We start from the raw sequence: 24964 nt of genomic DNA, 5'->3' as shown, positions 1-24964 counted from the left end.
TAAGAACTCACATGAACTGAGCAAATGAGATAGAAACATGGCATTATTAATTATACTAATTACCTGCTTTATGATTATTCTTGCTACTTCACAGCCTTGCCAGACCCCTGATGACTTTGTGGCTGCCACTTCTCCGGGACATATCATAATTGGAGGTTTGTTTGCTATTCATGAAAAAATGTTGTCCTCAGAAGACTATCCCAGACGACCACAAATCCAGAAGTGTGTTGGGTGAGTAAAGTCTCAAAAAACACATTTAGATTTCAAGATGCTGTCATGAGACTAGGACATATAAATGTTGACTTGTATTAATATCTAAATTATTTTAAAAAATAAACTCATATATTTTTTAAGTTGCATATGGTTAATCTTGCAATCCTTCTTTAAAAGAGTACTGTAACAGCCCTATATGGATAATGAAACAACCTCCAAGTACAGAGGATATGAATGCTTTTCATTAATATATTTATTTAGATTTTGCCCTATAAAACAATGCCTGAAGTCACTTGAGAAGACATTGTGGCCTATTTTTCACTACAAGCATACATAGCCCACATGTATTTCTATCACAGAAAACATGTATTTTATTTTAAACACAGATCTGTTATTTAATGCTTTGTTTAAAATAGACTGTAGTTGAATTTTTTCTTACTAACTTTTTTTTTCAACACTGCATTCATTTCATTCCAGAAATAGTCTAACTCTTCCCTGATAAATTAAGACCCTCCTCAACTCAAAGTGCTCCTTCCTCCTGGATGAACACTTTGTGTCATGAGAGCTTACCTATGAGAAAGACATTTCACTGGCACAGTATAATGTGGGAAGGTAAAGCTGGGTGGAAGGTGTTCCAAATGGATTTTCCTTAAGGAGAAGAAGGTATTCTAATTCTCATTTCAGTTTTGAGACAAACTAATTTTGTAAACTTAGGTAGATCACTTAAACTCTGAGTTCCGGTTTCACTGTCATGTATATTTTCTCATCTGTAAAACAAAGGCCTGGATAATCTTTAAGGACACTGGCAGCATCAGCTGCTGTTGCTATGGAATGTGCTCTGCATGCCTCCTTCCGACTCTAAAATTATAATTCTGTTTTTATGTTTCTGTGTCTAAGTTTGATCTTGTTTTTTCTCTTTCTTTCTTTATCAACGAAGTATTTCCCAAGCTCTCTAAAAATACTTTTAGATAAAATGTGATCCCCTGTCATACTAAGACTTCTTGGCATTCTCCCTAAAAGTTAGGCACTTTTAGCTATTGTCATCGTAATCATTGATTAGCAGGAATACCAGAGAATAGTAAAAAACATAATAATAATTAATGAAGATTTTCAGAGCACTACTTTGGCACACAAAGAATGGCTGCAGAGTTGAGGCCCTCAATTGCAGGCCAACAATTAAGGATGGAAAACACTGAATAGTTATTTAACCAAATAAGGAAATTTCCTATTTTAAAATATCACTCGGTTGAAAATCTCCTACCTTTTTGTCACTCATCAAGAGAAATGGTACTCACTCAACATTGCACAACTACTTATTAATTGTCTACATTACCTGTACCCTATTATAGGCACTGGCACACCAACATGAATAACACCAAGGAGGTTCCACCTCTAATGGAGTTTACCCGTGGTGGACTCTGAAAATATTATATAATTTAATGTCAGACAACCTATTCGTTTGCCCTTTTTCTCTTCTATGTTTCTCTTCTTTTAATTGATACATATTAGTTTACAAATTTATGAGGTACATGTGGTATTCTGTTATATGCCTAGAATGTGCAATGATCAAGTCAGGCTTTTTGAGGTATCCATCACTTTGAGTACTGTTACTTCTATATATTGGAAACAATTCAAGTCCTCTCTTCTTGCTACGTTGAAATATACAATACATTGTTCTTAACTAGAGTAACTGGGCTGTCAAACGACTGAACTTCTATCTTTTATCTAACTATATGTTTATACCCATTAACCTACCTCTCTTTATCCCCTCTCCTTCCCGTCTTTATCCACCCACCTTCCCATCCTCTAGTACCTTTATAATGTCAGCTCTCTACCTTTATGATATCAATGTTTTTAACTCCCACATATGAGTGAGAACATATGATATTCGTCTTTCTGTGCCTGAGTTATTTCGCTTAACATAATGGCCTCCAGTTTCATCCGTGTTGCTGCAAATGATATGATTTTATTCTTTTTGTGGCTGAGTAGTATTCTGTTGTGTATATATAGCACATTTTCTTTATCTGTTCTTCTATTGATGGACACAAGTTGATTCTATATCTTTGCGATTGCAAATAGTGTTAGTTATGGTAAGCATGTGAGTGTAGGTATCCCTTTAGTATACTGATTTCCTTTTCTTTGGATACCCAATAGTAGGATTACTGGATTACATTTATCATTTTTAGATTTTTGAGAAATATCCATACTGTTTCCCATAGGGGTTGTACTAATTTACATTTTCTCCAACAGTGTAGATGAATTCTGTCTTCCACATGTCCTTGTCAGCATCTGTTTTTGGTTTTGGTTTTGGTTTTGTTTTGTCTTTTTAGTAATAGCTATTCTAACTGGCATAAGACAATATCTCATTGTGGTTTCAATTTGCATTTCTTTGATGATTAGTGATGCTGAGCATTTTTTATATACCAGTTGGCCATTTATATGTCTTCTTTTGAGAATCATCTGTTCGTGTTCTTTGACCACTTCTTAATGAGATTTTGCTTTCTTATTGTTGAGTTGTTCAATTTCATGTATATTCTGGATATTAGTCTTTTGTTGGATGAATAGTTTGCAAATATCTTCTCCCATTCAGTGGCTGTCTCTTCACTCTTGATGGTTTCCTTTCCTGTACAGAGATTTTTATTTTAACCCTCCTCAGCCTCCCAAAGTGCTGGGATTACAAGGGTGAATGTGGTCGTAAGTTTGTTATATTTTTGCCGATTTTCTGTCTAGATGATCTGCCTAATGCTGAATAGGGTGTTAAAGTTTCCCACAGTTATTGTATTGCAGTTTCTTTCTCTTTAGATCTAGTAATTTTTGCTTTATGAATCTGGGTGCTTCAGTGTTGCTTGCATATAAATTTTAAATTATTTCCTCTTCCTGGATTGATTCCTTATCATTATATAATGACCTTATTTTACTTTGTCTACTATGTTTGGGCTTACAGTGTGTTTTATCTGATATAAATATAGTTACTTCTGCTCAATTTTGGTTTTTGTTCGCATGAGATATCTTTTTCTATCCCTTCACTTTCACTCTATATATGTTTTTATATGTAAAGTGCATTTCTTGTAAGTTGCATATAATTGGATCATGCTTTTTTTTATTTATACAACCAGTCTATATCTCTTTTTTTCTTTTATTTATTTACTTATTTTTATTATACTTTAAGTTCTAGGGTACATGTGCACAACGTGCAAGTTTCATACATAGGTATACATGTGCCATGTTGGTTTACTGCACCCATCAACTCATCATTTACATTAGGTATTTCTCCAAATGCTATCCCTACCCAAGTCCCCCATACCCCTACAGGACAAGTGTATGATATTCCCCACCCAGTGTCCAAGTGATCTCATTGTTCAATTCCCACCTATGAATAAGAACATGCAGCGTTTGGCTTTCTGTCCTTGTGACAGTTTGCTGAGAATGATGGTTTCCAGCTTCATCAGTGTCCCTGAAAAGGACATAAACTCATCCTTTCATGGCCGCATAGTATTCCATGGTGTATATGTGCCACATTTTTTTATCCAGTCTATTATTAATGGACATTTGGGTTGGTTCCAAGTCTTTGCTATTGTGAATAGTGCCATGATAAACATACATGTGCATGTGTCTTTATAGTAGCATGATTTATAATCATTTGGGTATATACCCAGTAATGGGATTGATCAAATGGTAATTCTAGTTCTAGATCCTTGAGGAATCGCCACACTGTCTTCCACAATGGTTGAACAAATTTACACTCCCACCAGCAGTGTAAAAGCATTCCTATTTCTCCACATCCTCTCCCACATCAGTTGTTTCCTGACTTTTTAATGATCTCCATTCTAGCTGGTGTGAGATGGTATCTCACTGTGTTTTGATTTGCATTTCTCTGATGGCTAGTGATGATGAGCATTTTTTCATGTGTCTGTTGGCTGCATAAATGTCTTCTTCTGAGAAGTGTCTGTTCATATCCTTTGCCCACTTTTTGATGGGGCTGTTTGCTTTTTTCTTGTAAATTTGTTTGAGTTCTTTGTGGATTCTAGATATTAGTCCTTTGTCAGATGGGTAGATTGCAATAATTTTCTCCCATTCTGTAAGTTGCCTGTTCACTGTGATGGTAGTTACTTTTGCCATGCAGAAGCTCTTTAGTTTAATTAGATCCCATTTGTCTATTTTGGCTCTTATTGCCATTGCTTTTGGTGTTTTAGTCATGAAGTCCTTGCCCATGCCTATGTCCTGAATGATATTGCTTAGGTTTTCTTCTAGGGTTTTTATGGTTTTAGGTCTAACATTTAAGTCTTTAACCCATCTTGAATTAATTTTTGTGTAAGGTGTAAGGAAGGGATCCAGTTTCAGCTTTCTACATATGGCTAGCCAGTTTTCCCAGCACCATTTATTAAATAGGGAATCCTTTCCCCATTTCTGGTTTTTGTCAGGTTTGTCAAAAATCAGATGGCTGTAGATGTGTGGTATTATTTCTGAGGGCTCTGTTCTGTTCCATTGGTCTATATATCTGTTTTGGTACCAGTACCATGCTGTTTTGATTACTGTAGCCTTGTAGTATAGATTGAAGTCAGGTAGCATAAGATGCCTCCAGCTTTGTTCTTTTTGCTTAGGATTGTCTTGGCAATGTGAGCTCTTTTTTGGTTCCATATGAACTTTAAAGTAGTTTTTCCAATTCTGTGAAGAAAGTCATTGGTAGCTTAATGGAGATGGTATTGAATCTATAAATTACCTTGGGCAGTATGGCCATTTTCACGATATTGATTCTTCCTGTCCATGAGCATGGAATGTTCCATTTGTTTGTGTCCTCTTTTATTTCATTGAGCAGTGGTTTGTAGTTCTCCTTGAAGAGGTCCTTCACCTCAAGAGGGATATTATTATTCAGGGTTTTGATATTACAGTTTCTTTTTAGTTCATTACATTTTGCTAAATTAAGCTATTTGAATATTACTATTTGTCATTGCAAGCCGTGGTTCACAATGACAAATAGTAATCTTCAAATACTTTAACTTATTAATATATTTTTATTATTACTTGCTTTATTATTTTAGGGAGGGGAGAAGAGTATCTGGCCAAGGAGCAACAAGTGCAAAGTTGGAATGTCCAAAGAATAGCAAAAAATTTAATCTGGCTAAATCAGTGAAGCTGAAGGAAACATAGCAAGAGATGCATTTGTAGAGATAGAACCATCTAAACATGGTTCACAATGACAAATAGTAATATTCCAATAGTTTAATTATCAAAACTTAATTAACTAAAAAGAAACTAGAATATCAAACCCCAAACAATAATATCGCCTTTTATTCATTTTTAAAAAGTGTATTGAACCCTTATTATATATTAGACACTATTTGTAATATTTTGTATACAGTGGTGGATGAAATAAACTTAACAGTAAATCAGTAATCAGACAACTCAGTGCTCTGAAATAATCACAGATCAAGATGTATAAAAAATATCCTCTGAATGTGGAAATAGCTATGCCTCAGAACTAAAATAAGGCACTTGATCTAGGAGCAGACTGTTAGGCTTTAACCAAAGCTGTCTAAATGTAATTCTTAAGAGTCTTATTTATCTGGTTTCCAATCCCATGGATTAGAATCAGAAACTAAAAGACAGGCTTATGAGTCTAAAAAGCAAGCATATTGACAGCAGTAAAATGCTGATCTCTAACTACAAAAAGGAACAAAAATCAAACATATCTTCATATTGCATTGTTCAAAATGATCAAAAAAATCATCAAGAAAAGGTTAAATCCTGTAGCATAGACTCCTTTTAAGAAACTGTGGGTTTTTATATTACCCTTTATAAATACTTTCATGAAAAATTGTTTTTAAATAAAATTTAGATCCTTTAAGAGATAAGATTCACTCATCCAGAAATTTTTATGAGGAGATGTAGGCAAAATGAGATATGGGCATGTCCATAGAAGAGTTATGTTCTGATTTCAAAAAAAACTTGTTTCCCAACAGCTTTGAAATATCAGTCTTTCTTCAAACTCTTGCCATGATACACAGCATTGAGATGATCAACAATTCAACACTATTATCTGGAGTCAAACTGGGGTATGAAATCTATGACACATGTACAGAAGTCACAGTGGCAATGGCAGCCACTCTGAGGTTTCTTTCTAAATTCAACTGCTCCAAAGAAACTGTGGAGTTTAAGTGTGACTATTCCAGCTACATGCCAAGAGTTAAGGCTGTCATAGGTTCTGGGTATTCAGAAATAACAATGGCTGTCTCCAGGATGTTGAATTTACAGCTCATGCCACAGGTAGGTTTTGTGCTACCTCCATACATTGATTTTGATCACATTTGTTATTATGAAAGGATCAGGGAAACCTGAGGAAACTAGCTAGGAAGTCACTTTTACTTTAACCTTTCTTTCTCTTCAGTTAAAGAAAGGTTGCATACCATTACAGAGAATATAGTGGAAAAGTACTAAAGGAGTAATTACCCCTCAATCTATCAGGTCTAGTTTCTGACTGTTTTCAGCTTGATTTGTATAAGACACAAACATCTTTGGGTCTAAACTGCCTTGTTTCTAAAATAACATCAGTCACATGCTATAAAGAAACTAAAGAGACTCAGGAGTAAGGAGACAGAGAGGTCAAAGGAAGACTTCTTGAGGAAGTGACATTTAGTCTCAAGCTTGAGTGAGGAGTGTGAAGAGAGGATGAGGGAAGGGAGAAAGAGTATCTGAGAAAGTAGCAAGTGCGAAGTTGGAATGCCTGAGGAATAGCAAAAAGACCAATCTGGCGAGATCAGTTGAAGCAAAAGGAAACATAGTAAGAGATGCTTTTGTAGAGATAGGCAAAGCCTGGGTCATGTAGCATCTTGTAAGCCCTGGGACAGTTTGCATGGTTGTTCTGAATATGATGGGAAGGCATTCAGCAAAGACTGTAGAGCTATTGATTTCCCTGGAATGCAAGCCAATAACCAGAAAGTAGCAAAAAGTTCTCTGAAAAAGACAAATCAGATATCAGAGCACTGTGTACTAAGTTCTTGAGCATTGCTCAGAGTCAATTAAGTCTCTTTGGCTTTCATTTTGAAATCACACTACTTTGTAACTCTCTATATCACTGATTTCTAATCTTAAGGAAGAAGAGAAGCCAAAAGTTAGAAAAGAAAAAGGTTTATATTCAGATCATTAAGAAATGACCATCTGATAGAAGTGAGCAGACAGAAAAAATATATATATAGCATAATGAATGTGTATAAGAATTCAAAATACATAACTTTTTGGAGGTAGAGTAAATAAATGCATATACATATAAAGACTATTACAGTTCCATTATATTATAGTGACATGGGTAATAAAAAAATGTAATCCAAAATGATTAAACAAAAAGAACTACTTATCAAACACATCAAAGCTAAGGCTTTGGCTTAAAATTTCTAGACTATGTATGATACTAGTTAGGTGATAAGTAAGGAAAGCAGACTTAACAACAACTGGCTAATGCAAAAATGCAATTTCTGTAATAGACAGCAGAAAAGGTAAGGGGACGTTCCATGGGTAACACTAATTTTAAGAAAGTTCAGCTCTTAATGTGGCTGAGCATAGCAACATCAGGTGCTTGGAAGGTCCCTTAGGTTTACTGAAAGTGTGCTCATATCTATTTAATTTTTCTCCTTTAATCTTAGCAAGAATCTTACAACTTTACAGTAAAGAAACATTAAATAACATTCCCAACTTTATTGGAGTTGGGATTCTAACAGTTTATCTTGTTCCCAAGCCTATTGTCTTTCCACCACACCACATGGCAGCTGCAAGTAGTTAAAAAAAAAAAAAAAAAAAAAAAAAAAAAAAAAAAAAAGGAAAGAAAGAAAGAAAAAGAAGAAATGCTGAACAAGTGACATGTTGCTATTGCATCTATAGAAGGTAATAATTCACCAAAGCTATGAATCAGGCAAAACTTTGTGTACATTAAGTAGGTCTTCCAAAAATGCTGATACTTATTTGACTAGATCAGGAGTCAGAAAACCACAGCCTGTGGACCAAATGTGGCTCTCATGCTCTTGAGCTTCCAAGCTAAAAATAGTTTTTACATTTCTAAAACGTTGTAACAACAAAAAAAGATATTACAGAGACTATACATGACCAAAAAAGCTTAAAATATTTTATATCAGGTTCTTTACAGGAAAATTTTGCAGACCCCTGGACAAGATGATTATTTGACTTATTGACTTTGCCTAGAATAAAATCACCTAAATTATGCATTAGACAAGATTTTGAACACACTGATGTTCCAAACTGCATTTTGCTTATGTGATGAACTGCATTTTTCTTGTATTTACCTCTAAGTATTTGAATAATATCCACTCTTGACCCCCTGCCAGAGATACAAGATAGACATAGAGGAATATAGAGGTGTAAATGGAAAATGAGATACAGCCTGAATTCTCAGAAGGCCTGTACTAAACACAGTATGAAATAATTAGAAAGTCATGATTCTAAACCATCATCGGGGCTAAGTATCATGATTTAAGCTGTTTATAAAGTAGTAATTCATAGAAGGATGAAAAAGACTAGAGAATTTAAGGAAAGTCATGAAAACTTACAGCAATCAAAGAGAGGAGCACCTACCGTGAACAGTCACGTGGAGTTCATCAACACCATAACTAAAATATTCTGTCTATTTCCAGGTGGGTTATGAATCAACTGCAGAAATCCTGAGTGACAAAATTCGCTTTCCTTCATTTTTACGGACTGTGCCCAGTGACTTCCATCAAATTAAAGCAATGGCTCACCTGATTCAGAAATGTGGTTGGAACTGGATTGGCATCATAACCACAGATGATGACTATGGACGATTGGCTCTTAACACTTTTATAATTCAGGCTGAAGCAAATAATGTGTGCATAGCCTTCAAAGAGGTTCTTCCAGCCTTTCTTTCAGATAATACCATTGAAGTCAGAATCAATCAGATACTGGAGAAAATCATTTTAGAAGCCCAGGTTAATGTCATTGTGGTATTTCTGAGGCAATTCCATGTTTTCGATCTCTTCAATAAAGCCATTGAAATGAATATAAATAAGATGTGGATTGCTAGTGATAATTGGTCAACTGCCACCAAGATTACCACCATTCCTAATGTTAAAAACATTGGCAAAGTTGTGGGGTTTACCTTTAGAAGAGGGAATATATCCTCTTTCCATTCCTTTCTTCAAAATCTGCACTTGCTTCCCAGTGACAGTAACAAACTCTTACATGAATATGCCATGCATTTATCTGCCTGCACATATGTCAAGGACACTGATTTGAGTCAATGCATTTTCAATCATTCTCAAAGGACTTTGGTCTACAAGGCTAACACAGCTATAGAAAGGAACTTCTTCATGAGAAATGACTTCCTCCGGGACTATGCTGAGCCAGGACTCATTCATAGTATTCAACTTGCAGTGTTTGCCCTTGGTTATGCCATTCGGGATCTGTGTCAAGCTCGTGACTGTCAGAAACCCAACGCCTTTCAACCATGGGAGGTACTAACTCACATATCCAAGAAAAACTCTCCTACCATCATTTTCCACATTTCTTTCCTTGTTTTAATTTGCAAAGATTTATATTCATTGCTCTTAATCCTATTCCTCTTATAAATAGACACTTTCAGTGTTTAAATAACCTGCATTTCTATCATAGTGCCTTACTCTTGAAGATAATAGAGATGTATTTTATCTTCACTTCCTACTCTGACCTACCAAAGTTGTATTCTTTTATTTCCCACGAAAATTATTTTGATGATGCTATTTTCCTTGAGTCATGTAAATTATCACTTTTAAATACTCTTAAAAAAACACAAGAGTTACAGCTGACATGTTTAATAATCCTTTTGTTTTTTACTAAATATGATGGATGAGGAAACTAAAACTAGGAAGTACCAGAAATACAACTGCAGTCTGGGTCTTCTGAATCCACCTTCCTTGCTTTTCACTGTCTTTGGTGGTTTATAATCCCAACATTTATAGTTAAGACTCTCAATCAGGATGGAGGTAGAGTAAATAAATACATATACACATAAGACCATTACAGTCTTTATGTGTATATGTATATACGTAAAGGACTTGGACTCCAGTATTCGTCAAAGGAATGTTGTTAGGTCAGTTATGATATTCCAGGTTTAAAGAAACCAGCAATTGTGTGTAAAAGAACTTTTTCCCTTTCTTCTCTTTGATTAGTTTGGGGAAACTTAAAATTTAACATGGCTTCATTTAGTGAAAAATTTCCATTGTGCTTTCTCAAATGCCCTTGAACAAAGCATTGAAATGTACATTGCTTCCTTTAATAATGATGTTTTACTTATTAGAAACAAATTTCTCAATAACGTGTATTCAAAGACAAACTTGTGTGTCCTGAGGCAGAATCATGTTACAAAATACATATTTTTTAAATTTGTAAGACAAAAGAAGGTAAAAGAAATAAGACAGTTCTTCTGATCATACAAGTGGATATCTAGAGCAAGTTTTTTCTACTTTTGTCATTTTTTTTACTTTAAACACCCAAAAATGCTGTCTCTGAGGTCTGGTATGACCTGTCAACATTTGGGAGGATCATGCAATGGTGGGAGGGTATTTTAAATTGCTCACTTTTAAACTACTTTTACCTTATAAATACAAAGCCAAAAATCTAATAAAGAGGTAAAACTAGAGATTAGGACCTTTTCTCAAGTGCAAACACTCCTTTAAATATATATATATATATATATATATAGTTATGTCTGATGACTTTAAGACACCTACATGAAAGCATTCCCTTTGTAATATAAAACTTTAATGATGGTGGTAAAAACCATAAATTATCTCTTTTAGATCATCATTCTTCACTATATTCCAAGGTCAGTACAAAGTTTTCTCATACATTTCAAGGCTTTTGGCCTGGTGCACTGCAGAAAAAGTTTTAATTTTTAAAATTAGACTACAATAATAATACCACCACATAGAATTTTAGAAATAAGAGATTGAGAAAGAGAAATAGAGAACAGTCATGGAGACAGACGACATAAAGTGGAGCCGGGTTTGCAGTTATATGAAGAACCTCATAAGGACAAAGAAACGCAAATAGCAAGAGTTATTCACCACCTGAACATATGGGGAAAAATAGAGAAAGTATTTTAAATTAGGAATAAGTCTCAAATATGTTGATGATAAGATTTGGGAAGAAATCATCTAAGCAGAGTCTCCTAAAATGTTTTATTTAAACACTAGGAGCCTGGAGTCATTCTTTTTGCCCCCAGATCCTGTTAATCTAGAAACAAACAGAAACAGATTGGAAAGGAAGAACAGGGGGATGACTTGCTCCTTTGATCATGACATGAGTGAGCCATATCAAGTCAGTGCAAGAGTCAGTAAGACAAATAATACAAAGAGTTATCCTTTTATAAAGAAATCTCTGTAGACTTAAATTTTAAAGATCAGCAACATTTAGGGTCCCTAGTCAATGATGCATTCTTAAGGATTTCTTTGTACCCTAGCAAAATTCACTAATATTTAAAGAGTACTTTCTAAATGATTTTAGATTCAAATAATTTTAAAGAGGTTAAGTTTTCTCAGTGTTTGAGGATAGTACTTACTTTGACCCTCTATGTGGTGATATTTGTGAGCCATACTCAGGGACAGCACAGTCATGCATGTTTTACTTCAGCAGATTTTTAATGTTCCTCAGATGTGTGTGGAGGATACCACTTCCTTGCTGTGACCAGTGATTTTGGTTTTCTTTTTGGTTTTCCGTTACTTCTGATGATATATAAGGTAGTAAGTGATGTGTGAGAGATGAAAGAATGTCTAATAGTTAAACTTCTATTCATATACTTACTTAGCAAATGTTTGGTGTCTCAATGTTTCAGGCAGTGTGTTGAGTGGTGAAGATATTATGGAGAACAGGACAGAATTCCTTCCCTAAAGGAATTATCTGCCCAGTGATGTGTACAATCAAACAATTAAGGAGCTGATTACAATGTAGGATGGTGCATTATAGTGTTTCATATAAACACAAGATGGCGAAGAAGTACCTAAGTGAGACAGCTAATCCAGTATTACCAATTCAGAGAACATTCTCTGAAAAACATGACCTCTGTGTGAATGCAAGGAAGGGTAGCAGTTAGCCAGAACAGAAATATTACAGCAAAGTCCCAGAAAAGAGAGAAAAGAAAGCACAGCATCTTCAGGAAGCAGGAAATCATGCCACGTGACTGGAGTCTTGCAAGAGAGCTGTAATGAGTTAGTGCAGGACTAACTGAATGAGTTAGTGAAAGACATATTATTAGAGCCTTGTCTATCAGGGCATCTCAAACTTTGATGTGCAGTTGACTTTCTTGGGAATCTTATTATCTGTTAATTCACTAGTTCCATAGTGGGATTGAAAAGTCTACATTTTTCACAATGTCCCAGATGATGCTGATACTGCTAGTATAGGGACGCCCCCTTAAATGGAAAGGTTGCAAATTATGTTCAAAGGTTTGAACTTGACAGAGGATAGGGCAGCTAATTAAAGACATTCTCAGGCAGGAGAGTGATATGATATTTTTTCCATCCAAGGTGAATTGATTAAAGGGACACAAGACTGAAGGGAGAAAGACCAATTTGGTAAATCAGACATAAGATAAGAATGCCTACAGGTAAGACAATAAGAATGAAAAGATGTATACGTGGATATTGAAGAGGGAGGATGAAGAGCATTTGAAGGTCGATTGGATGTAAATGATGACAGAGAGCACCAAAAGTGCTGCAGATGATTCCAATATGGGACAACTGGTGTCATTTGTCAAGCTGGAAACATAGAGAAAAGTGGAGGTCTAGTGGGAGTAAGAAATATTAAGCATTCCATTTTGGAGATGTTGAATTTGATGAATTTATGAAATATGTATTAGTAGGTGTAGCAAGGTAGTTGCATATTAGTTCACAAGTCAAGAGAGACATGAGAGTAATTTTGGCATGGTAAGATAATAATAACTAATAATTTTTAAAACATATGGTTCTAGATACTGATATACACCACCTCTAATCTTTATAAAATATGGTAGGCCGACAGAACTCATCCTCTTTACATTGCATCTTGAAGAAGTGGTAAGAAGAAGTGTTTCTAGTGACCAAGACTTGTCAGAGTTTAGAGATGGAAGAAACCTTAACAGTAAAGATCTATCCCATGGTGATTCACATAGTTAGCAATGATACTGCTGCCCCAGCCTTAGATCAATTTGTTTTCTCCTACACAATGGAAAACTTCACAAAAGAAGACATAGTCTGGGCATCAGGACACAGATGCAAGGCTGTTTCCACTGCTCTTCTCTAACTTAGCCATGAAGATATCTCTTTCCACAGTAACCTTACTTATGGAGGTAGAGCAGCCATCAGCACAGTTAGAACAATGGAAAACAATATCAACCATATCACCTTAATTGGTGTGATTCCTGGCCATGTGTGCTTAAAAACTGGGCATTATCATACACAGGTGAATAAGATGATAGTTGAAATGCAAATCCCATTCTCTAAATTTGTAGTGTCAATTAATGGTGAATTTCAGAGTCTCCATGAAAAATGTTTTTAAATGCTGTGAAAAAGCATTTAACAGCTTAATAACAGCTTAAGATTTGCCTTACTTCATAGCAAATGTTTTATTGTATTTAATGAGTAATGAAAATACCATTGTATTTGCTTCCACCCTGTTTCCTGTAAGAACAAGCATAAAATTGTGGAAGTTTATTTACATTATATAATTTTATGATTATTTACAGAACAAATAGGTATCAGAACTTTAGCCTATAAAGCCTAATTAAGCACAGGAAAAAAAAGAGGTAGAAATTATAGTTCAAACACTTGTGTGGAAGAGGATATGCTCCCGAAAGAACTGAGTCACTGGGGTTTACATGTATATATTGCTTAAGGAAAGAACAGAAGAAACAAACCAGTCAACAGATAGAAGTGAGAACATTGGAGGTAGGCCCTTGCATATTCTTTTATTTTTGTTCTCTCCTTTTTTTTTTCTTCCAGGTAATTGCTAGAATAAAATTTTGTTAGTGAATTCCACCATGTTAGATCTGATATCCTGCTTCTTTAAAGTAACACTAATTAATTGATATCCATTAAAAGAGCTAAGAAATCTGTGGAGACATAAAATAAATACAAACACATAGAGATTCTGCTAAAGAAACGTTTCTCATTGACGTTACTATCATAGCTAATCTATTTACTTGAAAATATAACTTATTTTTTATATTCTATTGACAAAAAAATTGAAACACTCATAAAAAGTTAACTCAAAAGAATGAGAATAGAATAATTGTCTTCAAATAGAAAAATTTCTGCCTTATTCTGTAGATTTTATACCCAACAAAAGCCACATAAAACCATAGATTTAGGTAATAAATGGGCCATTATGAAAGCATTCGGAGAGGATATTTACTTGGCATACTTACATATTAAGTTAATGTTGAAGCCAGAACAGCAGCCTGTTTCCCTACCTTCCAGTCTATTGTTCTTCCACTACAGCACAACCTCAGTATGGCTACCCCATTTGTAAGAAAAATATTTTTTGTCCTAACTCTGTAGTATACAAGTTCTCACTGTACAAATTGGGTAGCAAGACAGGTAATTTATCCTTATATTTCTTTCCTCTCCAGTTAAAAAATAAATCATTTTGTGAATTAACTTACAAATATAATTTAGAGATCACTTTACTACATACTCAATCATTGAAACAAACTTAAGAACCATTGGAGATAGTAAGATAGAAAGTAATTGTACCTGTCAAGATTTCATTGATGAGAGATGGAACCACAGTTAGATCCCAGGTGTCTATACCAGGGGGCCTATTCTAAAATTCTGTAGGATAAACGCAGATACTTAGAAACAACGATTCATAGAAATTAACTTGCTTTTCCAAATTTATACGGCAAAAGTTAGGCAGAAATAAGGCTAGAACCCAAGTGAAATTCATTCTCAATTTGTTGCCAGATAGTTAAGAATTCTCGAACCAGTAATCTGTAATCTTTTTCTTCTCATTTTTAAGTGATATACTTTATAAGGCAGTGTTATCACTAGAATAACGAACACACTTGCAACATTTATTTTAAGCGCTTATTTCTGTTTTTATTTTTTATAGTTACTTGGTGTGCTAAAAAATGTGACATTCACTGATGGAGGAAATTCATTTCATTTTGATGCTCATGGGGATTTAAATACTGGATATGATGTTGTGCTCTGGAAGGAGATCAGTGGACACATGACTGTCACCAAGATGGCAGAATATGACCTACAGAATGATGTCTTCATCATCCCAGATCAGGAAACAAAAAATGAGTTCAGGAATCTTAAGGTAATCTTGTTGTAGGCTGCTTTGTAGCACTCAAAGCAATTGGTACCTCAACTGCAAAAGTCCTTGCCCCACCAAGACCTCCAGTGACCCTCTTGCCTGTTTACTGTCCCCACCTTTCCTCCTCAAATTCCATGGTCAACTATTTAACTCCCCCTTATACACCCTCAATTCCCCTGCCCCTCTCTTCATCATACTCTTCTGGCCAAGCAAAATCCCTGTTAATCAAGTTTCGGCCTAATCAATGTAGCTCCTATTTTTTAGCTGAAGTTGGCAAAAGAGGAAAGAAAGGAAGGAAGGAAGGAAAGGAAGGAAGGAAGGAAGGAAGGAAGGAAGGAAGGAAGGAAGGAAGGAGGAAGGAAGAGGAAGGAGGGAGGAAGGAAGGAAGAAGGAAGAGGAAGAAGGAAGAGGAGGGAGGAAGGAGGGAGCGATAAAGGAGGAAGTGAAAGGGAACCGGAAGGAAACACTACAGAAGAAACAGAAAGAAAGAAAGGAGGAATACAAGAAAAGAAATACAAGACAACAGAAAGTGAAAGGAAGACTTCCCCGGAAGAAGTAATACCGCCCGGCAAGATTCCAAGTTAGATTCAGTTTGGTCTTTGAGGGGTAGGTTGCTGTCCTTAGTCTTCCTTTTTACTTTCTTTCATCTTCTCGCTTCCACGGCGGCTCTACTAATGCTGCGTGCGGTAATCTTCAGTCTCATTTTAAATTCGTGATCTCTAGCTTCCAGTGGGCTCTTAATGCTGCAGGGCAATCAGATTATTGCCCTAGTTCTTGAACTCACTCACTTTCCTAGATGGCTATTTTATGTCTTCTCTTGTATCCTCTGAGATCAGTACATCTTTCCTGTTCTCACTTCAGTTAACTCTATTTTCTGTTCTAACAAAACTGAAACATCAGAAGAGAATTCCAGTGGCCCCTGCCACCACATCACGGGTACAGAAGGCCAGTACCCCTGCCTTCCATCTAGCACTATAGACGGACTGTCTATGCTTCTAGCCAAGGTCAGCTCCTCCACTTCACCTCTGGGTTCCAACCTCTTTCACTTATTCAAAGACATTACATTAATTTTTTACTCTCTCTCCTTTATTCTCAATCATTCCTTCTTCTATATTATCCACTTAATGAAATAAATAGGTCATTATTTCTCTCATCTCAACAAACAAAGAACCTCTGTTGTTCCCCCAAGTTTTTCTTTGTATACTCTATTTCTCTTCAGTAAAACTCCCTGAAACAGTTGAATGCATTTAACGGCCCCAATTTCTCTCCTCCCATACTCTTTTGAATTCTCTTCAATCTATCGAAATTGTTTCTGTCTAGCTCACCAAAGTTAATAAAGCCGAATATCATCATACATATCACTTACCAGCTAATTATTCTACCCTCAATGACATCTTTTCCTTGTTTGCTTCCATCACACTACATTCCTTTGATTTTCTTCCTGTGCATCTGGCCACTAATTCTCTGTCTCCTTTGCTAGTTCCTCATCATTCACACTACCTCTAATCATTCAGGTGCCCAGGGCTCAGAACTGCTCCTCTTTTTGTCTACCCCTTTCCTTAGTGATCTCTTCCAGGTTTGGGGCTTTAAATGATATCATTATATGGGAGGCTGATGACTACTAGATTTTTATCTTCTGACTTCTAACCCAAATAAATATACAGCTGCCTAATTGACCTCTCTACCTGGACGTGTAGCAGTCAACCTAAATCTTCAAAACAGAGCTGATATTCTCTCCCAACCTACTCGCCTCTCAATAAACAGCAACCCTCTTCCCCTAGTTGCTCATGAGAAAATCTGCTGGGATTCTTGTCGCCTCTCTTTCGGTCACACTCCATAACCAATGAGTTTTACTTTCAAAATGTGTACAGAACCTGACCACTTTTTACTACCTCCTCCAGTGCTGTTGCAATCACTTCTCACCCAGATTATTGCAGAAGGTTTTCTGCCTCCTCCCTTAACCCTTCGGTCTATTTCCTCTTTTTTTTTTTTTTTTTTTTTTTTTTTTTTTTTTTTCCGAGATGGATTCTTGCTCTGTCTTCCAGGCTGGTATGCAGTGGCGCGATCTCAGCTCACTGCAACTTCTGCCTCCCAGGTTCAAGCAATTCTCTGGCCTCAGCCTCCTGAGTACCTGGGATTGCAGGTGTGCGCCACCATGCCTGGCTAATTTTTATATTTTTAACAGAGACGGGGTTTAACCATGTTGGCCAGGCTAGTCTTGAACTCCTTACCTCGTGATCTGCCTGCCTTGGCCTCCCGAAGTGCTGGAATTACAGGCGTAAGCCACTGCCCCGGCCCCCGTCAGTCTGTTTTCTTTTTTTTTTTTTTTTTTTTTTTTTTTTTGAGACGGAGTCTTGCTCTGTCATCCAGGCTGGAGTGCAGTGGCGCGATCTCGGCTCACTGCAAACTCCGCCTCCCGGGTTCGCGCCATTCTCCTGCCTCAGCCTCCTGAGTGGCTGAGACTACAGGCGCCCGCCACAGTGCCCGGCTAATTTTTTTTTTGTATTTTAGTAGAGACGGGGTTTCACCGTGTTAGCCAGGGTGGTCTCGATCTCCTGACCTCATGATCCGCCCGTCTCGGCCTCCCAAAGTGCTGGGATTACAGGCATGAGCCACCGCGCCCGGCCCAGTCTGTTTTCAAAACAGAGATACAAGTGGTCCTGTAAAACATAGTGCTCTGCACAGAATCCTTTGATGGCATCCTATTTCTCTGAGGGTAAAAGCCAGTGTCTTTAAAAATTCTGCACAATCTACCCCCAGTACCACCCTCACCTTATCTCCCACCCTCCCCTTACTGTATCCGCCTCCTGCAATCTCCACAGGCTTTTTGTCTTCCATGCATGTCTTCCCTTCTCATAGCCCAAGCACTTTGCCCCTGCTATTTCCTTTGCCTATAATAATTTTCTCTGACGTTCATGTGGTTAGTTTTCTTATTTCTTTCTGTCTTTTCTAAAATGTCACCACCTCAGTGAGGCCTTCTCTGGACACCTTATTTAAAAATTGCAACATCAACCTAGTAGTTCTTATTCACTGTCCTATCCTTATTTTTCTCCTTAGCTTACAACTTTCTGTCATTCTGTACATTCTGCTTATTTTAACTCTGTCACTCTTGTCAACTAGAACTTAAGTTCTATGAGCTAAATATTTATGTTTCATTCCCCACTGTGGTTTCAACAATTAGAACAGTGCCTAACATAGATAGGCACTCAACCAATATTTGGTGAATGAAAGAATGAACATAGTAATGCTGTAAACCATTTTCCTTCATCTGATTTCCCCTGGCTGTAAAGCAAGACACCTTTTCCTTGAAAGACAGAAATGTAGCCATTCTTCTGTGTTCTCAAACTTTCACTGTCATCATCTTCATTTTTCTTACCATTATCCTCACAACTACGTTACGAACCCAGCACTCTGCTAAATACCGTAACTCACACTGAAACTTTTAAAACATGCTCTGATTCATTTTCTTTTTGAATACAGAGATGGCTATTATTTTTGCAAGAAACACTGTTAATTGCTATCAATACTTATCTCCAGACTCTGTAGGGAATTCACTTAATGAAGAGAAAGTGATAGAATGACAGGTAATTATGTGAGGCTCTTAGTGACTAAACGGAAGGGGCTGACCACTACGAACAGAGAGACAAGTCTTCCTTTCTGATGGAGACACCTATAATTATTTCAAGAATACACTAAAAATCAACAATATCTGAAATCATTTAGGTCAGATTTCTGGATTTGTCAATTTGTAGGCTAGTTGGGGTATTGACATTTCTGGTAAGTCGCAAGAACTCATAGTACAAAACATCAGATAATCCTAAATCAATTGAAGCCTAAAGTCATCAGTACAAGATTTTAGACTGTCTTTGCTCTTGATGCGGAGGGAGAGAAGGGACCCTAACAATGTCTGGCTTTATCTCGTAGTTAAATCCTTTCGTGTCCTCTGAGCACCCTCCAGGAGAGTGGATACTTCAAAAGTTTACCCTGGGGAATTCTCAAGGCATATATACTACCTGTTGAAAACCCAGGTCAGCAATAAGTGGAGAGGAGAAGAAAACCAGTGCTTGCAGACCCAGGGTCTACTGAGTCTTTTCTTTTCTATCTCAGACAGATCATTTGTATCTTCCAGAGAAAGACTGGTTAGCTTAGTACTTCAATTGTGTTCCAGAGTAGGAAATAATGGATAAGAGAATCTTGAGAAAGACTCATTTAACCATTCTGCCATGCTCCAACGGTAAAAGTGACAAGACAAAGCAGATTTCTCTCACAAGATATGCCATGAAAAAGGGACTGTGAATAGAGAATAACATAGCTGAAATGCAAAGAATTGCTAGCTAGGGTTCCATAAAAGTAGAACACTGCATGTAATTCAAATTGTGACATACAAATTATAACTTGAATTCTCAAGATTATTTAAATATTATATATTTAGGGCTGTCTTTTAAGTCTAATATTCTAATATTAGAGTATTAAATTTTAAATTTTATTTTGAACTCAATTTTTTTTGTATTTTTTAGAGTCAGACAGGACATGCTCCTTGCCAGCATGATAAGAACTTTCTTTTAAAGAATACAAAAATCTAGCCATTTGCTATTTTTTTTTTTTTTTTTTTTTTGAGACGGAGTCTTGCTCTGTCGCCCGGGCTGGAGTGCAGTGGCTGGATCTCTGCTCACTGCAAGCTCTGCCTCCCAGGTTCACGCCATTCTCCTGCCTCAGCCTCCGGAGTAGCTGGGACTACAGGCGCCGCCACCTCGCCCGGCTAGTTTTTTCATTTTTAGTAGAGATGGGGTTTCACCGTGTTAGCCAGGATGGTCTCGATCTCCTGACCTCGTGATCCGCCCGTCTCGGCCTCCCAAAGTGCTGGGATTACAGGCTTGAGCCACCGCGCCCAGCCGCTATTTTCTTATCTAGTGGAATCTGTCATTCAACATGGGATTGAAACTTTCCAAACCATCATTATTTTCTTTAGTTCTAGCATTACACATTTCTCCCTCTACTAGGGACTTTCTGAAAGGGCTAATTTCCATAATTTGCTTACAGAAGTTTTTAATGCGACAAAAACTGTGTTCTTCTTAAAGCAGCTTCTCTATCTTAAAAGCTTGTTTACATTTCCCAAGATGGCAAAAAGGTTCTATAATCCTATGAAAACAGACCAAAATAGTATTTAGTGAATATATCTTAAATTAAGCCAAGGATAATTGATTAGGATAATTCTTTTTACAAATTTACTTGTGATTTTTTTTTCACTTTTAATATAGCAAATTCGATCTAAATGCTCCAAGGAATGCAGTCCTGGGCAAATGAAGAAAACTACAAGAAGTCAACACATCTGTTGCTATGAATGTGAGAACTGTCCTGAAAATCACTACAGTAATCAGACAGGTAATTACAGTCACTCCACATGGACAGTGATACATCTGAATCATTCCTCTTAGGTTTTTTTGTTTCTATGCATGAATTTGATTTTGGTTTGTTTTTTCATTTGAAAAATGAAAAATTTTCATTTGAAAAAATTTAAAAAGCTTCCCATGCTCCTGTGAAATTAAATTCCAGTGAAGTTTCATTTTATCTTGGAATTTGCTCTCTTGTGTCAACAGGTGCACAGCCAATAAACAATAGAGATGTAGAAGTTACTTTACTTCCAAGGGAAAATGTCATCCCTTCACTCATATTTTCTAAAGTATGCAACTCTTAAAGTGATGCAAATTCTCCGTCAATTTTGTCCATGTATCCCTATACAGATGTGCTTGGCTTGTAACTGAGGTACAAAAAAATACAAATAAGTAAACGTTGAATTAACTAAACATAATAGAAACCCAGAAGCACCTGGAGTTGAGAAACAGGTGTGCACATCCTGGCGATCTTATTATGTCTACCAAGAAGCAAAAGTTAAACCTGAAAGCAACTTCTTCTGTGAGACAAGGGACCAACTATTGACAGGGATGAGATGCTGGTAACTGTTTGCCAACCCTATCTTTAAAAATTTCACAAGATGAAAGCAAAATACACAAATTAAAGTATGAGAGTGAGGTCAGCAGCCTTAGGAGCCTAAAAAAAACTATGAGCACTTTCCCTGGAGTTAAGCCTAATTTAAAAGCATCAGATTTCCTTGTTTGTTAGAGCATTCCCATTCATCTTGTAGAAAAGCTGAGAACTCCAGAACTGGAATAGTCCCCAGAAGCCTGTTCTTTTTGCTTACTGGCTTCAAGGAGAAAAGTATACCAATGAAAATATTCCAAGATTCATGTTCTGTTATTGTGTCACAAAAAAATGCCATTTATTCCAACCTGAGAGTATCAGAACTTTATATGTATCTGCATTTTATTATCTCACATTTAAAATTTTCCCATTCCTCGGTATGTTTAATAATGTTTATATTAGTGGAAATGAGCATTTAAATGATCAATAAATAAAAATGCTGTACCACCGCCTAAAAATTAGATAATTAGGGAGGGAGTTTTTCAGGCAACATGGTAACTTGCAACTATCTTCCAAGTGAGAGAAATAAAAACACCAAGGAGTATGTAACATTTATTTTCCATAAAGATGTACAGGACTCTTTAAAGGCTGTATCTGGGTTTTCTTTTGGTAACCAGGGTAAGTCGCTTCCAAGAACAAATGTAGAAATGTAGAAGACTGAAGACAGCTTGGAGAAAAAGCTAGGAGTTAGGAAAGCCTAAACGGATACCATCTGCTGTTCCTTTCTACTTCTCTAACACACAGCTCTCATACTTAGATGAGGCCAGTAAATGTCTACTGGACGAATGAAATGACAGACACTAGCAACTGTGGTTACCGGGCAAACAGAATAGAACAGGTATTTTTAGGGGAATAGAGTTCAGAAAGAGGAGAAGGCTGGAAGGGTCATGAAGTTTATAAACAGAAATACAACCTTACTTTGAGGTTAATAAAGAAGAGAAAACAAATTTTTAAAGAGTTGTACAGGCACTGTGGGGTGTAATCAGATGAATGCCCTGACAGAAGCCCTTTGGTTGCAGCTGGGACTCACCAATTTTGGGTGACTGGAATGGGGAGCAAATGTAATATCACTTCTAGAGACACAACTCTAATGTCAACTGTTTGTGCTGCTCTGCAGCCAGAATCAGCATAAATACTTTTCAAAGTTATCACTTCCAGTATGAGAGGCTCCGATTTACCCACTACTTGGAGAAAAAATAAACTTTAATTCTTCATCAATTGCCATTGACTGCAATTTTGCATTATCTCACTTTTAGAAAGAGACTTCAAGCTTTTAGAGTAACCTAGCCATATTGCCTCTGCTTTTAAAAGAATTGCACCCTTATTCACAATAGCAGCTCCCATACATTGAGGGTCTACTATGTGTAATGGTCTGTGTGAAGCATTTTACATTTATTATCTCATTGAGTACGGCACCCCAACAAGGCAGAGTCTTTTCATTTTATTATTTTTTGAAATATGGGAGATTCTGAAACAGGCTCAGAAAGTTCCGTTACTTTGTTCAAGTTTACAGGAATTGTAAGTGGAAGAGATAAGAAAAGCTATGTCTGATTCCAAAGCCTTATTCTTAAGAGTGCTGGAACCGTCATCTATAATAGCAAATGCATAAGAAGCTAGCATGTATTCTGAGTATATTCGTCTCTTAAACATTCACAATCCAGCTGGCTTTTTTTTTTCTTTCTCTTTTTTCTCTTTCTTTTCCTTTCTCCTCAATTTTACCCTTTCCCTCTCACTTTCTTTAAGTTTGAGCATGCTTTATTTTAATAAGTAACCAACGTGACAATCATCTATATCTGTTCTCTAGTCGGAACTATTACAGAAGGCGAATCTCATTTGTAGTATTGTGGACTATCACCTAGTTTAAATGTTGACAATGTAACTGCATCTCCTCTGTCTTTTAGATATGCCTCACTGCCTTTTATGCAACAATGAAACTCACTGGGCCCCTGTTAGGAGCACTATGTGCTTTGAAAAGGAAGTGGAATATCTCAACTGGAATGACTCCTTGGCCATCCTGCTCTTGATCCTCTCCCTACTGGGAATCATATTTGTTCTGGTTGTTGGCATAATATTTACAAGAAACCTGAACACACCTGTTGTGAAATCATCTGGGGGATTAAGAATTTGCTATGTGATCCTTCTCTGTCATTTCCTCAATTTTGCCAGCACGAGCTTTTTCATTGGAGAACCACAAGACTTCACATGTAAAACCAGGCAGACACTGTTTGGAGTGAGCTTTACTCTCTGCATCTCCTGCATTTTGACGAAGTCCCTGAAAATTTTGCTAGCCTTCAGCTTTGATCCCAAATTACAGAAATTTCTGAAGTTCCTCTATAAACCAATCCTTATTATCTTCACTTGCACGGGCATCCAGGCTGTCATTTGCACACTCTGGCTAATCTTTGCAGCACCTACTGTAGAGGTGAATGTCTCCTTGCCCAGAGTCATCATCCGGGAGTGTGAGGAGGGATCCATACTTGCATTTGGCACCATGCTGGGCTACATTGCCATCCTGGCCTTCATTTGCTTCATATTTGCTTTCAAAGGCAGGAAATTACCTGAGAATTACAATGAAGCCAAATTCATAACATTCGGCATGCTCATTTACTTCATAGCTTGGATCACATTCATCCCTATCTATGCTACCACATTTGGCAAATATGTACCAGCTGTGGAGATTATTGTCATATTAATATCTAACTATGGAATCCTGTGTTGCACGTTCTTCCCCAAATGCTATGTTATTATTTGTAAGCAAGATATTAACACAAAGTCTGCCTTTCTCAAGATGATCTACAGTTATTCTTCCCATAGCGTGAGCAGCATTGCCGTGAGTCATGCTTCACTGGACTCCATGAATGGCAATGTCACAATGACCAATCTCAGCTCTAGTGGCAAGTCTGCAACCTGGCAGAAAAGCAAAGATCTTCAGGCACAAGCATTTGCACACACACGCAGAGAAAATACCACAAGTGTATCTAAAACTTTGCCTCGAAAAAGAATTTCAAGTATATGAATAAGCCTTAGGAGATGCCACATTCCAGAATAAAATGGTTCCAGGGTCTTTGCATCTAAGATATGCATTTACTTTCCCAGCAAATATGTCACATATATTTCCTTGCCACCAACTTTACCAAGTTTTAGTTGAACAGTCACTCTGTTCATTCACCTATTGAATTGAGCCTTCAGCCTGAAACTCCCTTCATTTCCTACCTCTTTCATTGGTCTCCATCTTTACCTGCTTCCTCTTAGGCACATCGTTAAAGACTTCTCTTCTATTCAAAGTTGTCCTATAATGTGTCATCCTTACTCCATTCCCAACCACTTCTTTTCAAATCTCTTTGGATTCTCCTCTGTTGAGCATTTTTACTTTTCTTCCACTGTTCGGTGTAGTTGAACAAGCATTTGAGCAATTACTATGAACCAGGTGATATGCTAAATAACAAGGTATAAAAGCAGCAAGGTGTCATTGCTG

General features: G+C 36.8%; 1 protein-coding gene across 3 annotated transcripts; it reads left to right on the top strand.

Moving 5' to 3' along the window:
* GPRC6A (G protein-coupled receptor class C group 6 member A) lies at positions 1-24562 on the top strand. Of its 3 annotated transcripts, none has more exons than XM_010373243.2 (6): positions 1-231; positions 6174-6477; positions 8853-9164; positions 15301-15513; positions 20769-20892; positions 23391-24562. In XM_010373243.2, exons 1-6 carry the CDS (start codon positions 38-40, stop codon positions 24503-24505), a joined length of 2262 nt encoding a protein of 753 aa, XP_010371545.2. In that variant the 5' UTR covers positions 1-37; the 3' UTR covers positions 24506-24562. The 3 variants fall into 3 exon arrangements, with proteins under 3 accessions (XP_010371545.2, XP_010371543.2, XP_010371544.2); XM_010373241.2 differs by having other exon boundaries at positions 8853-9689; XM_010373242.2 differs by lacking the exon at positions 15301-15513 and having other exon boundaries at positions 8853-9689.
* The last annotated feature ends 402 nt before the right edge of the window (positions 24563-24964 follow it).

This window comes from Rhinopithecus roxellana, chromosome 4, assembly GCF_007565055.1.
Source record: "Rhinopithecus roxellana isolate Shanxi Qingling chromosome 4, ASM756505v1, whole genome shotgun sequence".
NCBI lineage: Eukaryota > Metazoa > Chordata > Mammalia > Primates > Cercopithecidae > Rhinopithecus > Rhinopithecus roxellana.
This window is presented reverse-complemented; position numbering and strand designations above follow the sequence as displayed.